At 43.2% G+C, this 15,837-nt stretch overlaps 1 protein-coding gene across 1 annotated transcript in view; it reads right to left on the bottom strand.

The window, feature by feature from the left end:
• Nucleotides 1–9,067: 9,067 nt before the first annotated feature.
• The window catches only part of PKNOX1 (PBX/knotted 1 homeobox 1), a 31,678-nt gene continuing 24,908 nt past the window's right edge, over nt 9,068–15,837 (bottom strand). Inside the window, exon 11 of the mRNA XM_018084123.2 lies at nt 9,068–14,915. Within this exon, the coding sequence (XP_017939612.1) occupies nt 14,704–14,915 (212 nt within the window). The 3' untranslated portion in view covers nt 9,068–14,703. The remainder of the gene's footprint in view (nt 14,916–15,837) is intronic.

The following is a 15,837-nucleotide window of genomic DNA, read 5'->3' as shown; positions in this document are numbered from 1 at the left end:
AACTGCAGCCATGGGCATGCCAGGGAGAGGTGGCTGCATCCCCCTTGCTTTAAACCACGGAGGGCTGGCCCAGAATTTGGGGGTTTGATGTGCCCATACCCAGTGTGACACCTGCTCCTACATCCCCCTTTCTCTCTCTAGAAACATCTCCTCTTTCCCTCCCAGGAACATGGCCCTCTACAGTGCCCTTCGCCTGCTGCTCACCTGCCTCCTGCTCCGCGGCGCGGCCCCAAAACCCACGTGTGACCCCAGCACCTGCCCCCCGTGCCCCGAGAGGGTCCTGGAGGGGCCAACCACCGCCACTGCCTGGGACTGCTGCCCCCCCTGCCCCTGCCCGCCCTACCTGGAGAGCGAGTGCGAGCTGCAAGGCTTCTCCAGCGGCCACATCCCCGCCGGCCGCTCCTTCTACATCGACTTCGCCCGCAAGCTGTGCACCTGCCACCCCGGGGAAGGCATCACCTGCACCCCTCTGTGCCCACCCCTGCCCCACGCCTGCCAGGCCGTGGGCAGCCCCGTGGCCGACGGGTGCCCACGCTGCGTCTGCTACGACCAGGAGGAGATGGCAGTGCCCGCCGGCACCACCACCACCCGCGGCACCCAGACCTGCTCCTGCCCTCCCCAGGGGGGGCAGCTGCAGTGCAGCGCTGGGGAGGGCAAGGAGTGAAGCTCCTCTCCTCTGGCAGCGTCCTCGCTGAGAGGTGTTGAACGCTTCAAACTGCCCTGGAGGACTTGGGGGTTGTCACGGCCGTGCTGGAGCGCTGGAGAGATGCCACCTTCTCTGTCATTTATACGCCAGGGCAGAATGTCTGTAGGGCTTGCTTGGTTGTAAGGTTTGTTCACAGCTTGTTGTAAGGTTTGTTGTCTGATCACAGCAATGGGCCATGAGAGCTCAGACTGACTGCTGCTCACATGTAACTGGAGCAAAACGCAGCTATTTATTTATTTGCGAGACGGTTCTGCTTTTGTATGTGTTTGTGTTTATATAGGCTGTTTATATCAAACTCGCTGGATAAACTTCCTCTCAGGAGACAGGTTTTTGCTTCCTGTAATTCCATGGGGTTCAAAAGGGTGGGATCAAAATCAGAGGATGGTCTGACACCTTCTCTCCTATCTTGTCATGGGGTGGGAGGAGGAGGTGGGTTGGCACAGGAATGTGTTCTTGGGAGGCAAATCCCTTTCATTTCTCCATTTTCACCATTTCACCATTCATTTCAAGGCAAAACCTTGAAGACCCACGTAAGGATGTTGGCAGTCAAGGCTCAGTCCTTCACAGCCACCTCAGTGTTACCCAGGACTGACCTCGCTGTCAGTCCCTGCTGTGTCCCAGTTCAGCAGGAATACCCCAAATTCCATGTCGGTGGCTGTGTCCTCTGGAGACAGGCTTGGGACAGCAGAACTTCACCTTCTGAATCCTTTGACATACATAGATATACACACACACACCCTATACATATGCAGGGATACATTACTAAAAACCACAGCTTATAAAGTCAATGTTACCAATAAACTTTTGAACACTTTACTGTTAAGGACACATATACTTTCCTCATGTGTTAGCTGGTGGTACTTGGGCCACACAAGCCTCTCTCCAACCACCTTTGCCCCAGGTATACCTGGAAACTTTAAATATGTACCCCAGTTTGTTTTCATTTTCTTCTCTACTACTCTGCCCGATGCTGTTTGACCACAAAAAACACAACGATAAGATGAGATTCAGGTGGAGGATTAAGAAAAGGTTGGAGGAAGCAGGTGAATTTGATTTTTAGGATAAAACAAGGGTCCCCTTCATTGTGGCTGTCAGAGACTGATCCTTTCCAGGGCTCTGGTGAGCCTTAGCCAGAGACATGAGAGCTCAGCACATCCCAATAAATGCTGCACCTTAAAGCTGGGCCTGGGGCATAAGGACACCTGAGTGACCCCCCCTTGGCATGGCCACCCCACTGATGGCTCTTGGCTGGCACCCCCCAGCTCAGGCATTTCCCACATCTGGAAGGCTCTTGGGATTAAGAGGGGAACAGTGGTTTGGGGCTTTGCACTGGGAAGTTTGACAGCACACAAAAATGGTGTGGTCAGGACATAAGGGCGTGTGTTCTGTGTGGAGCCAGGGCAGCTGGGATACTTCCTTTCCCTAGTCCTGCACCAGCTGCTGTGGGGATGGGGAAGCAAAGAGCAGGAGATGAGGATGTCTTTAATGGGAAAAGTACCCCCCCAGGTGCCTGATCTGCAGCTGGAAAGCTCCCCAGCAGGGACAGTATGAGCCTTGCAGCCACCACCCATCCCACAGCACCAAAGTGCTCCCCAGTTTCACCTCCTGCCCGTGTGATTCCAGAAAACCACAGAGAACCGGAGGGCTGGTCTGGGGGAGGATGAGCCACTCACTGCAAACCCAGACGTGACACGGCCTCACAAAACCTCCCACCCAACATGGGAAACCACAGGAGCCCCTGAGCTGAGCTGCCTTTGGGCACCCAGCGATTCCTGCAGCACTTGCTGGGTTGAGAAACTCCTCACTTGTGACAAGCAGCAGGTCAGGAAACAGTCCCTGTTACTGCCCTCTGGATTTTTGAGGTGGGTGCTACAAGAGCAGGCAGATGGACACACTGGATGTGAGATAACACTGGGAGTGTGACAGAGAACACACAGCTCCTCCTCCACTGATTGTATTGCAGCTGAGCCGTGGGAGGGGGTCAGAATCCCCCATCCCTGAGCAGCCAAAGTGCCCACACCTCCCCATGTTCCAGCTCCAGCTCCAGCCGGCTGTGAGGGCTCCCAGCTCCAGCACAAACTGAGCCCCCGGCCTCACACACATCCCTGCCCTGCTCCCAGAGAATCACAGAATGGTTTGGGTTGGAAGGGACCTTAAAGATCATCTAGTTCCAATCCCCTGCCATGGGACACCTTCCACTAGCCCAGGTTGCTCAGAGCCCCATTCAGCCTGGCCGTGAACACTTCCAGGCATGGGGCTGGAACTTCTTTGGGCAACCTGTGCCAGTGCCTCACCAACCTCACACACCCTCATCCAAAGAATTTCTTCCATCTATCAAACATAAATTTCCCCTCCTTCAGTTTGAACCCATTATGTCTTGTCCTGTCCCTTATGAAAATTCCCCCTCCATCTTTCTTGTCATCTCCTTCAGGTACTGGAAGGCCACAATTAGGTCACCCCAAAGTCTTCTCCAGGCTGAACAATCCCCATTCTCTCAGCCTTTCCTCACAGGAGAGCTGCTCTATCCCTCTAAGGATGGGAAAGGGGGTTTTACCTGATGACCCTTCCCCTCTGTTCTTCCCAATTTGGTGTAAAAATTTTAATAGTTAGAAAGGTTAAAGCTCACTGCCACCTTCCAGACAGACACCAGACATCCCGTGCTGCCGTGCCCACCAGCAGCACAAGAAATTCTTCCCATGACAGGTTTTTAATTAGGTGCTGTCCAGGTATTTACAAAGAGCTGAAGGAATTCCCATCCTGTACGTGCTTGCAAGGCATGAGCGCTGGAGTCCACAGGGTTTGCAAGCACAGTTATGGGTTTTGCAAGCAGGGAGATTATTTGGAAGGAGTCATGAGGGATTTGGGAGACTCTCTGCTGCCTGGGTAGGCTGGTGGGCTGCTGGGGTAGTTTATCCTTTGTCACACGTCTTATCTGCCACACTGCTTCCCTGCCTGGTGTGACTGATAACCTTTGAGCAGGGGAGAATGACCCACAGATGGGTACAGCCCCTGAATAATATGGGCTTTGTGAGAATACTCTTTATCCAAGCTCAGCACAGGAACAATGAAAGAGTTATTCTTCAAATATCTGTGCGGTAAAGTCCCCACAGGCCCCTTTTTTAAGCCACCCCTTGGAGGTGATGAAGAGTTTCTTTGCTCTGCCCTCACCCCTGATTTGAAGACACCTTCCATCTGGAGCCTCTGCCTGTGAGTCTCACAGGATCTCTGTCTGCATTTCATCACATTGGAAGAAGAATTATTTTACTTTTTCCTTTAACAGCAACGGCACAGGGACAAAAGAGAGGAAAAAAAGCCCAAACCCTGTTCAAAGACCCCAAGCAGTTGTCAGAATTCATTCATTTAAGTTTGATGTCTTGGGTTTTCAGCATGCTTTACCTGAATGGGTGTTGTCCTGGATTCCCCCACACTGATCACCCGTGTGCTTGTATACAATTTGGACACAGTGTTGCTGGAGTTATTTATATTTTCCCACGTCAGATTTTCCCCATGGCCCGAATAAGGGGGTGGTTTTGTGGATACTCATTGACGTGGTCACTGTCACTTTGTATGTTGCTTTGCTCCTGAGAAACATCTACAACTTACCTGGAAGCACACGCCTGGCTGTGATGCAAACCCCTGTGCACCCCTAAACTAGCCCTGAAAATTGAGGCAACAGCTGAAATTTGCAGCTCCTAAAAAGAGCTCATTTTACATGTAGTGCAATCACATTTGGGGGGGGTTGTTTGTGTTCTTCAGTGTCCCATAACTTTGTCAAAGATCATTACTGATTCTTAGTTAGTTGTGGAATCAACAGGGCCTTTCTTCGTTGCATTAATCATAGAATCATTGATTTAAACAGAACCATGTTTTGTCCATCTGTCCTTTTTTAACATGCCCTCTCAGTTCCCATCTCATGAGGCTGTACAATATTAGGGTTAAATACCCATGAGTGAAAAAAGCCCATCCTTTGGGCACAACTACACCCAGTGCCAAGAAGCTGAAGTATTTGCTCAAGTCCTTCTACCTTTCCTGACAACCCGCCAGGAGTGAATTCCTTCTGTCTGGTTCACCAAACAGCTTTTAGCAAACCCAGCCTGGATCTGCAAAGCCCAGGTGTTGGGGGGGTGGCTCCCTGTCATTTTTTCTAGGTGTTGTGTTCTTAAATTATCAGAAATCCTGATCCATGACAGGTTCTGCACTTGTGATTTCTGATCAGGATGAGAACAATGAGACAGAGGTTTCCTGGAGAATCCCCTGATTTAACTGAACTGTACCCACTCATTGTTGGTAATGGACCAACTGCATCTTCCTAGAAGTAGTTTTTCTTTAAAACTGGAGGGCAGGGAGAGAGGCAACGTTTGACACTGTCTTTTGAATGTGTTCCTTACAGAAAACTTTAAGCATATACAGGTGTCCTGACACGACAGTGATGCCATGTACAAACCAGCAAATGGCACAAGGATGGGAACTAAATTTGCACACACAGGTGTGTGATTGGGTTTTAACACACACAGAAAAATATTATAAAGTAAAAGCTGACCCGCACCAGGACACTGAGCTGAAGTAGATTTTTAGAAAATGGGACTTCTTCCCAGACCCCCTTTGGCATGGTGAAAAATCAGGGGAGGTATTTCTGAAGGAACTGAAAACACTGTTGCAGGGTATTGAGTGCTGACTGTCAGCTGTTCTCTCTCTGTTACAACTCACAGCCTTTCCTTCCTCCGTGTGGGTGGGCAGGGGAGACCAAGAGTAGATTTGGCATTTAAAACAGATGTCCCCTGGGAACAGCAGAGATGACACTTGGGTTATCTTAGTCAAAACTGCAGGACAGCAAGCGAGGGGCTGCAAAAGAAGGGGGATTTAATAGTCAGGAGTTTCAGGGCAAACTCAATATATGCACATTTGATGCAGTGTACATTTTTGCTTCTGAAATTTAAAACTGAATTGTGTTTTTCTGATCAGTTTATTTCTTTAAATTGAGGATTTGCATGATTTAATAGAGAGGGGTTATGCACGTTTCCCTAAGACGTGCATATTTTGTGGTGCAGAGTACTAAATTACCCATTTCTATGACTAAAACCTTTTACTGGAACAAACAAAAACATTACAAAAAAACCTGGACATGAAAAAAGTGACACATTCATGTGGGAAAATAGCATACATATTGTTTTAGGGTCAAAGTGATTTCTACAGGACAAGTGGAAAGGGTGCAGCAGGGGAGGTTCGGGTTGGACATCAGGAAGAATTTCTTCATGGAAAGGGTTGTCAAGCATTGGAAGGGGCTGCTCAGGGAGGTGGTGGTGTCTCCATCCCTGGAGGTGTTCAAGAAATGACTGGACATGGTACTCAGGCCATGGTTTAGTTGACAAGGTGGAGTTCGGTCAAAGGCTGGACTTTATCTTGGAAATCTTTTCCAACCTTAATGATTCTGTGATTCTACTCCATGATTTAGCTTCAATGTGCATCTCAGTTGTGTATCTGCACTAAGGACATCTCTTTTTCTAGTTATCATTCTGATACTGCATCCATAGCACCATCCAAAACTCATTCCTGGAAGGCTGTTGGGCTTTTTTCCAGCACCTGGCTTTGAATCCTGGAACGACCTGCAGAGTCATTATTCATGGCTATTCACAGTTCAGAAGCCCAGGAGACATAGAAAATGTCCAGGGTATGTAATCAAGGATTAGTTGTTGCCAGCTTCCAAAGAAATGAAGGTGGGAGGAAAAAAAAAATAAAGGAAAAAGGACAGGAATACAAACCCAGTTGTTTGAAAGCAGAATGGGGGATCTTAGAGGAAAATTATTATTTCTGAAGTTGCTGGAAGTGTCCCAGTGTGTACACACAAGGAACATTGTTCTCCCCCAGCCTCTGAAAAGCTAAGAAGGTAGCACAGGTATTACCTAAAATGCCAACTCAGTTCCTCAAAATCTCTGGAATTTTGCAATTCTGAGTTTCATTTGATGATGCTTCTTGAAATTTTCAAGAGCTTTCAGGTCTCGGTCCAGCTACAGCACTGAGTTAAGAAACTTAATCAGAATCAGCTCTGCAAAAAACCCCCAACCCTTTGTGTATTAAAAAGAAAAAATAACCCTCTTGTTCCAATATAAAAATACAGTGAGACACCAGCAAAAGAAATATTCTCTCTCCTTCCTGGCCTTAATATGGATCTTGCCCATGGAACCATATATACTCCTATGTATCTTAGAGAAATCAGTAGCTGCACAGTAATTGAATTTGTAATTACTTGTAATTGCACATATAAATAAGTCTCCTTGTCTTTCCTGTGTGCCAGCCCCTGCTGAAAGCAAGTGGTCTAAATCTTAAAAAAGACCAAACAGGGTTATAAACTGAGCTGCTCAGAAATGTGAGGCAACATAATTTTGACGAATGTTAAGAAATTCAGGAACGTGTCCACAGTTTGCAGCTCACAGTGAAAGGCTGCAGGGGAAAGAGGACACACTCATACAGAGCAAAAGTGACATGCAAGTCAATCACTGGTTCCTTAGGTATTATCTGTGTGCTTTTTCGTGACTTTAAAAAAAAAAAAAAAATCTAAGTTAAAGAATTCTTGGATCTTAACAAAGAATTATCTAAATTAATTTTTATTACCACATTCACATTTAGTATATGCATCAGCTTATAGTTAGGATTCCGAGATCAACTTAACAAAAGGTGTGCCAGGAATGATGGTCAGGAGCAGGTCCAAGAGCCTCAGCTCCTGACTTGTGCTAGTAGTGACACCAAAGTCCAAGGACCAACAGAGAAGGTAAATATCCACAGATTTTCCCTGATTACTTCATAAGCCCTGGATCACACCTTAGTTGCATCAGGAAGACAAACCAAACCTGACTTACAAAGGTCACATTGCTTTCAGGTTTTAGGAGGGTATCTACATGGTAACTTGTCATTTTCTGTTTTAAATACACCCCAGACTTAAACCCACATACCTCACACACTCTGAACTTGCATGGATCTACATATGGATTTTAAACAAATAACACAGTACCTAATATGTGTCCCAGCCTTATTGTTGCTTTTTTTGCAGAATCCTCATTTTACACTGCATATGGAGTTTATTTTCCCTTGTTTTAGACTTGAGGATATTGCTCTGGTTTTTACAAAGAGGCTTATTTAGAAACAGCAAACCAGCTCACCAGTTCCTTAGAGCTAAGGCTTCTGATTCCTTTAATGGCTTATTGAAGAGGGGATTCATCTTTCAGGGGAATTTGAAGCTGATTAAAAACACACCATATGGGGCATAATTTAGGTGATATAAACACAGAATCACAGAATGGTTTGGGTTGGAAGGGAGTTTAAAGATCATCCTTTCCAACACCGTCCACTAGCCCAGGTTGCTCCAAGCCCCATCCAACCAGGCTTTGAACAATTCCAGGGATGGGGCAGCCACAGCTTCTCTTGGCAACGTGTTCCAGGACCTCACCACCCTCACAGTAAAAAATTTCCTCATAATATCTAATCTAAACTTCCTCTCTTTCAGTTTGAAGCCATTCCCACTTGTCCTTTGCAGGTGTGGGGTTCTTTTGTTTTGTTTTGTTTTGGGGTTTTTTTGGTTGGTTGTTTATTCATTTCAGAATAAGGAAAAAAATTGCTCCCTGGCAACAGTGGAGTTAAAATTATTTCCAATGATATCACCAGGAGTTACTGGCACTACTCTCAGACACACTTCTGAGGTCAAAAAAAATGATCAAATATTCCTGTGTCTAGAACACGCACTACTCAGCTATCCACAGATTAACCCTTTAAAAACAAAAATGATCCAAAATCCTTGGGGAAATATGTTCTGGAGTAAGAAAACATCTACAAAAAGATCTTTTTTTTTTTTTTTGTAAGAAAATGGTCAATTATGCTTAGAACTGCACATTCCTCAGGGTAAAGGGAAACCTGTCAAACAGATTGCTAAGCAAGGCAGGGCACCTGGAGGCTGTACCAGCTGTGGCCAGTGCAGTCACACACAGCCCCTTCTCCAGGTGTGCCGGGCTCTGGGCTGTTCCCTTCGGGGGGCACACGTGGATCTCACCATGCCAGATGCCAGGGAAGAGGGAGTAGGAATCAATAATGCTCCCATGCTAGCCAGAGGAAATCTTCTCTTCAGATCACCCACGTTTGACTTCATCTTTGCTGAGCAAGATTCACACACCGGATGAAATGAGTCTGAGATTCTTGCTGGAGAAGAATCGCTGCCTTGTAATAAAGAGGCTGCTCCTTTCCTGAAGATTTCTGATTTAGCAGAGCATGGCAATTTCAGAAATGCACTACAGTCTGTCTGAACGAGTTAACACACGGGACTGGCAGAGAGGAACTCTCTTCAAATAAGTCACTACCATTTATGCTTGGAACCACTACTGGAAGTTTGATGTCCATGCCATTTTAATTAATAATTTTGAAACAACAACAAAGGAAAAAAACCCCACCCAAAGTCACACACATTATGGACTATTTACCTGCTAATGCTTTCTTTCATCGAAGCTGCTCCTGCATTACAAAAGCATAATAAAAATCCCCATACTGGTAAGAACTAGTAAACATTTTTCTTCATTTGCATAAACAAGAAACCCCAAACAAATACAGAGGCCAATGACTTTCCCTGGCCAGGAACTGGTTAAACAGTTTAAAACTACGCTCAAGGTTTCTTGAAAACATATTTGTCTTTCAGCCAAACAACACTGTTAAAGTCATGTAAATGGTTTGCTTTAAAAATGTGCTTTTTCTGTTCACAGAGAACAGCAGTGTAAAAATAAATCATCCAAGAGGCATATTCTCATTTTTAATTTTATCCCTTGATAGGTCAGCTGCTTCAAAAATCCCTTAACAACCAAGGACAGAAAAGTTACAGGGTTCACATTTTAAAGATTGTCGATGGTGCAGACCCAGTGCTGCCAACCCACAGAGAGATTTATGGGCCACTTCTGTCACGACCTGAAAACACTGGATTCTATTAACTTGAACTGTGTCTCTTTACAGGAGCCCACAAGGTTGGAAAAGCATTTCACTGCCTTCTCACACCTTGCTTTTCTCTGGCAAAACCAGCTGTGATCACTCAGCAGGTCCTAAAGAACTAAGTCACAGAAAAGGAGCATATTTGATATTTCCAGGTGACAAGAAGGAACAGATAACCTGATTTGGGCAATCACTTAAAAGCACCTTAGTGGCAATCTCACTGTGCTTTACACACTGGACGATCAGGTTACTTCAGGCCTTGAAAATTAAACAACCCCAAACCCATTTGAAGGTGTTTAGCATGCCAAAGGCAGGGGGTGGGGGGAAAGGAATCCACATCGAGCTCGGCAAAATGAACCTGCTGCTGCTTCAGCTGCACTGAAGAGGGAAGAGCAAAGTGCCCCCAGCACAAGGCTGATGATTTGATCGTTTGCACACCACAATTAAACGTGCATGTTCATGGATATGCTGTTTTCAGGAGGTGGTGAAGAGTCTGAATTTATTATTAGGAAACCAAAAACATTTCACTTAACTGTTTAACATGCGAGATTTCCATGAGGGAATGAAGGGTAGTTACATTTCCAACAGGATTTCAAAACTACACTTTGCCTATTCAACTCTAAGCTGAATGTAAGGCTGAAAGGTTGATGAAAAGACTAATCAAAGTAACAGAAGTCAGAAAGACAACAATAATACAGCACCTAAAAATGGGTAATTTACACAGTTTTGACATTTGTGTCTTGCATAGACCAATACTTATTAATTTTTTTTTCCTCCCAAGATGACTCTGCTTCAGAAAATAAATGTTAAAACATCTTTAATTACAATTAAATGCATGTGTTCCAATTTTTCAAAATACCAGGGTGTTCTGGATTTTTGTTTGTTTAAGTGCAAATATCATCCCTTGGAAAGGCTTTGTTTCATCCTGTGGGCTGTCAAGTTCATAAAGTCAGGAAGATGAACCTCTAATTCTTCCAGAACCAAATCCACATGTTATTCATGCATTAAGTCCTTGTGGCTTCATTCCACTAGAATATCCATAAACCTGAACCTACTCTGGAAGCACAGGAACTGGGAACTCCAGTTCCTCACTGTGGGTCTGGCTTCTTGGCTGCATTTTGAATACCAAAACAATTACGTGGTGCACACCAGGCCAACATGAGTTCCTGCCCTTCCAAGCCCTTCATCCATACCCTGGTTGCCACTGGAAGAACACCCAGGTATGCAGGCAAAATAAAGCTGGAGGGCTCTCCAAAAAGTTCCTAACAGAGATCAGGTACCAGAACAAAGAACCAATTCCCTGGCAGATAAATGCAGCCTGATATGGAGCCTTATGGAGTTTCCCTGAGGTCAGCAGGACTCCACTTTGACACAATATCCAGACGTAGAAAAAACCCACTGCAGAGCCAGAGATGATTCTAAATATTTTCTAACATGATTATTTCTTCGTAACAGTCATTTAGAAATATATCCTGATCGTTTTGGAATTGGTTTACTAAACTGCAATGCTTCCAAAGTTAAAAAGCGACAGGAAATTGCCTTGCCTGTTACAGGAATCTTGAAAAAACTGGACTGAGAACCCTGTTTGGGGTTAGAAAAATAAAAATTATAAGTTTCAATAATCATAACTGCAGAAGAGTCACACTGATGTTTTAAAAAATTAGTTCTATTGCATTTGAATATGACTTTACTTGGGGGCAGGGGGGCAATTACATATGGGTTTAAATTTATGTCCCCTATAAAGACTTTTTAACTAATGTAAACATGTACCTTTCCTGAATGGTGAAACTTTGCTGAAAGCAAAGTTTTCTTATACAGGAAAAATGAAGGACACTACTTTTTCTTTTTTAAAACCAAGAGAAGAACAAGCACTCCTGTGCAGTTCACACCCACTACAGAATTCTCACTGAATTAAAAGAAAAGGTTTGAGTTTCATATGTTAAGCAATACCTTTGATTATACTGGTAAAGCCTTTCCAGTTTTAGGAATTCACATTCCTATGTTTTCATGTTCCTAATCTTACAGTGAAACTATTCCATATTCCCCTTTCACAGTAAACTCTGTACAGTTCAGTCTCTGGGTACTGATAAAGTAGCTGAAGACAAGGTTGCAAATTTTTCAGAAGAATAAAACTTCTGCTGCATGGAGGGTGGAGGGAATAAAAAAAAGGAAAAAAAAAAAAGCTGACTAGATAATGGCTTCTTTCTGAAAAACACACTTTCAGAAGTTTGCAAACCCTGAGGCTTGGTTGTTTCCAATTGAGTTCCAAGTGGCACATAACAACATATTCCTGAAGCCTCTTCCAGTTGGTTGTATAGATATTAAATTGCTTTAATGCCTTCTCTCTTTTTAGGATCTCAGTCCTCACAGTTTTGAGGTGTGGGCAAATGCCCATTGCCATGCTATCTCCAAAGGATGGAAGTTTTGCCCACTTTGGTTTACCCTTCCCTTCACTGCTGGCTGTTTGCTACCCCCAGGATCAGCTGGATGAGCTGCTTCCAAGCCCACCTGGAAGCAGGATGGGGAAAGCCTGAGGCAGCAACAGCTGGTCAGGGAAGGAAAGGATATGGTGAAAAACAGCCTGGTGCTCCAGCACAGCCTGATTTGGAAAAGCAGGTGTTTGTCCACGGGCCTGTACTCACTAAAAGGCAGATTCCTCTGCCTACATGCTACAAGTACAAGGATTAAAGGTCTATTAAACATAAACAAGGGTGGCTGAATAAAAACTCCAAACCAACCAACCAACATGACCTGTTGTATGATGGAAACTGTGGGGGTGATGAAGCACTTTTGGAGTTAAATCACAAACAATTAAACCCACAGAATCTGTCTTTCTGTTCCAGTAATCTCAGTTATCTTTTGTAGGGGCAGTAGGTTGAATGTTTCCAAAGGAGCAGGATTCATACGTGGTTTCTGTCCTTTAAAATATTTTGGGGTCAAACTGGATTTGACAACAGCCTTTTTGAGATAGTTATGCTATGTCAACATCTTCCTAATTAAACCTTTCATTATTCATTTACTGTGCTGTTTAACAAACACCCCACATCAGTGGCAAAGCAGAGAAGCCAGAAGAAAACAATTTCTTTAGGAATTACCACTCCAGTGGAGCAGATCATTACAGCATTTGAACTAAGGAAGATGCTCAGCCAGGAATAAGTGAGTGCCACAGCAGAAACATCACTTGTGTTGAGTAAAACCAACACCAATTTTTTTTTTAAATAGATACTAGTCACTGAAAACTAGTATTATTTTCCATGTGCATATGGCAGTGCTACTGACATTTCTTCCACAAGTTTTTCTTCACACCAACTCACACCTCCTTTGGAATCTGCAATGACCACCTTCCAACCATTTAAGCACATGTGCCAATCCTACTGAAATCAACGGGACCCACATGCCTGAGTGTCCTGTGAAGCACAAATTAAGTATTCAATTAAATACTTGCATCTGTCCAAGGGCTTTGTTCAAATACAGTGTCTAAAATCTAACATCTTTTTTTCCCCTGTTGTATCAGAAACACGACTAGATTTGGCCTAAACCAGAAGGAAGTTCTGATCCAACCCCTTACTGTGACAAATAGGCAGAGATTAAAAAGAGGATGTTGATCATACCACGAGGCTCCCAGAATCTGTTATTTGTACTTGACAAAGGGAAATACAAAAGTTCCAAAAGTTCGTGGATAGACAGACACAGACTTCAAACTTTGGGAAAATAAATGAACTGTTACCACAAAAAAAAAAAAACCAAAACCAAAAAACCAGCTGTTTTCACAACAGCTCTTCGTTTTTAAATGACACACAAGGATTTTCTACTCTAATAAAGCCTGTATATTCTGGTAGTAAACTTCAGATTTGAAGAAATTTTTATATAAATCCATAAGTTATATTTCTTTTTGTATTAGGGGAAAATATTTCAAATGCAATAAAATAGCAGAATTCATGACTGTATAGTAGGTAACTTTTCATTTTTTTCAGATTCAGTTGTACAAACTATAAACTGTTAAATTCATCTAGTAACTGGAAAAGTTGTGGGTATTTGAATTTACTCACCTGAATAGTCATTTAGCAAATATTTTCAGATACAAGTCTAGATACAGAGTTATGTAATTTGAATATTAGTTTACACATAATATAAATCAATGTTTGACAATATCAAAATCCCATCAAAGAGTGGGCCCTTCTTATGCTACTATCAAATATAGTATATCACTGTGGGATAGCTGAGAATCATAGAATGCTACTGTAGGCTTGTTTATTAAATTGGGTCAGTTTTCAGACCTTCCAAATAGGAATACTAAACATTTATTTTTCCCCTCTGGAAATTTTTTTTTTTTTCTCCTCCTGCTTAATACAGTCGTCATCCCAATTTCTAATGAATTTATAAAAATATTTTTTTTTTTATCCAATAACCCCAGCAAGGTAAAAATAGGAGTTTTCATAGCAAATGATAAACAGGCTCACGGACTATGAGAGAAACTAAACTTATTTAAATTGCCATACATTCGCTACTGAATCACACATCAACAGTTCCTTTTTATGTGTGTTGCTGTCCACCTCAGACTAGCAGTTTTTAAGGTGCAGAAGCATCTTTCAAATATATGCATCTAACTTAATAATTAAGTTTCACACACTAGTGTCACATGCTTTAAATTTACATCACCTGCCCATCCAAAGCTGTGTTAAATAACAGCACTAATTGAAACTGCATAATTCATTAGAAACTGCAGCACGTCCAATTCATAGGACAAAGGGGTGCTTACGTGGTTCTTATTATATTACTAGATATAATTTTCTGAAATAAGAAAAAGGAAAAAGAAACAAAAAAAAAAAACACATTTGAAAGAAGTTGCTGCACCTGCAAAAACACTCTTTAAGCTTACTATGAAATACAAAAAAGTGCACCCTTCTATATCTACATATAAAACATATTAGAAATAAAACTCGTGTAAAATGTTTGCTGTGCAAACTATAAAAAGTCAGTCAGTCAGTCCATTCTTTTTTTTTTTTTTTCCTAAGTGTTTTGTCACACTTCCTTGCTTCCTACTGCAGAGAATCGCTGTTATCCAAGACCAGCCCGCTGATGTTTGTTGTTGAGAGGTCTCCTCCATCGTCCTCCCCGCTGTCTACAGACTCATCCTCGCTCTGCCCTGCCATCATGACTTGCTGGACAGCCAAAGTAGCACCATCAGATGACAAAGACTGGAGACTGTCTACATTCATGTTGACTGGAGCTGTAATGGTGACAACAGCACCTGTAGAAGCACAATCACAGTAATTTAGCATCTTTCTTGCTTTCCAATTTTAAGTAATATGTGTTTATTATTTATAACAGGGTTTTTTCCCCAATCACCAGGAAGAAAACCTAAGAAACTAGATTAAAATAAAAGCCATATAGGTTGTCAAACACTCAAGTATCAGGAAATGCCAGGATTAGGTTGGTCAGGAATCTTAAACTTAGCTGTGTTATAGACACCCACTACAGCAATTCTCCAATCAAGTCATCACAAGACCATTTCTGCAAAGTATTCCAGTTTAATTCATTGCAGAAAAATGGGAGTGTTCATAGAGATTCAAGGGGATTTTTAAATGGATAAAGCTGCTGTCAGGTCCAGCACAGGCTGAGGGAAAAGTCTGCTACAAACTGGAAAGGAACAAATCATCAGGCATCAGGATAGAAAGGATGATCCTGAGATTAAAGCAGATATTTATCTTTCTTAAATTAGGTCTTCTTGTTTGATCTGATGCTGAGGAAGTTACTTCAGTCAAAGCCTCTCTGCCTCTCACTGTTCACCTTGAAACACGTGAGGCAGATGTAGAATTGCAGATGCTCAGCAGCGAAACTGAAGCTGCAGCCCCACAGTGCTCATCAAAGAGAACACTCCTGACGTGCACACACGCACTGAGAGAACTTAGTTCTACATCAGAGCTGCACATCTCGCTTTTGTTCTGCCCTTTCACAACTCCTGAAACAAAAGCAACAGTCTCTCGACGCAAAATCCAATAAAATGCTCCTCTAAAAACACAGGCAATTAAAGAGAAAAAAACTGACACATTTCTGTTATGTTTTCCCGGATTAAAACCACATTTACACTGAAACATGAAGAAGTTCCCCCTTCCCCCCAAAGGCATCAATCCCTTCATTTCCCTGTTACGAAGGAATTAACTACCCGTGGT

Source organism: Manacus vitellinus, unplaced genomic scaffold, assembly GCF_001715985.3.
Source record: "Manacus vitellinus isolate BGI_N305 unplaced genomic scaffold, ASM171598v3 scaffold_7_pilon, whole genome shotgun sequence".
Taxonomy (NCBI): domain Eukaryota; kingdom Metazoa; phylum Chordata; class Aves; order Passeriformes; family Pipridae; genus Manacus; species Manacus vitellinus.
The sequence above is the reverse complement of the archived record's forward strand: the minus strand, read 5'-3'. Positions and strand labels throughout refer to the sequence as shown.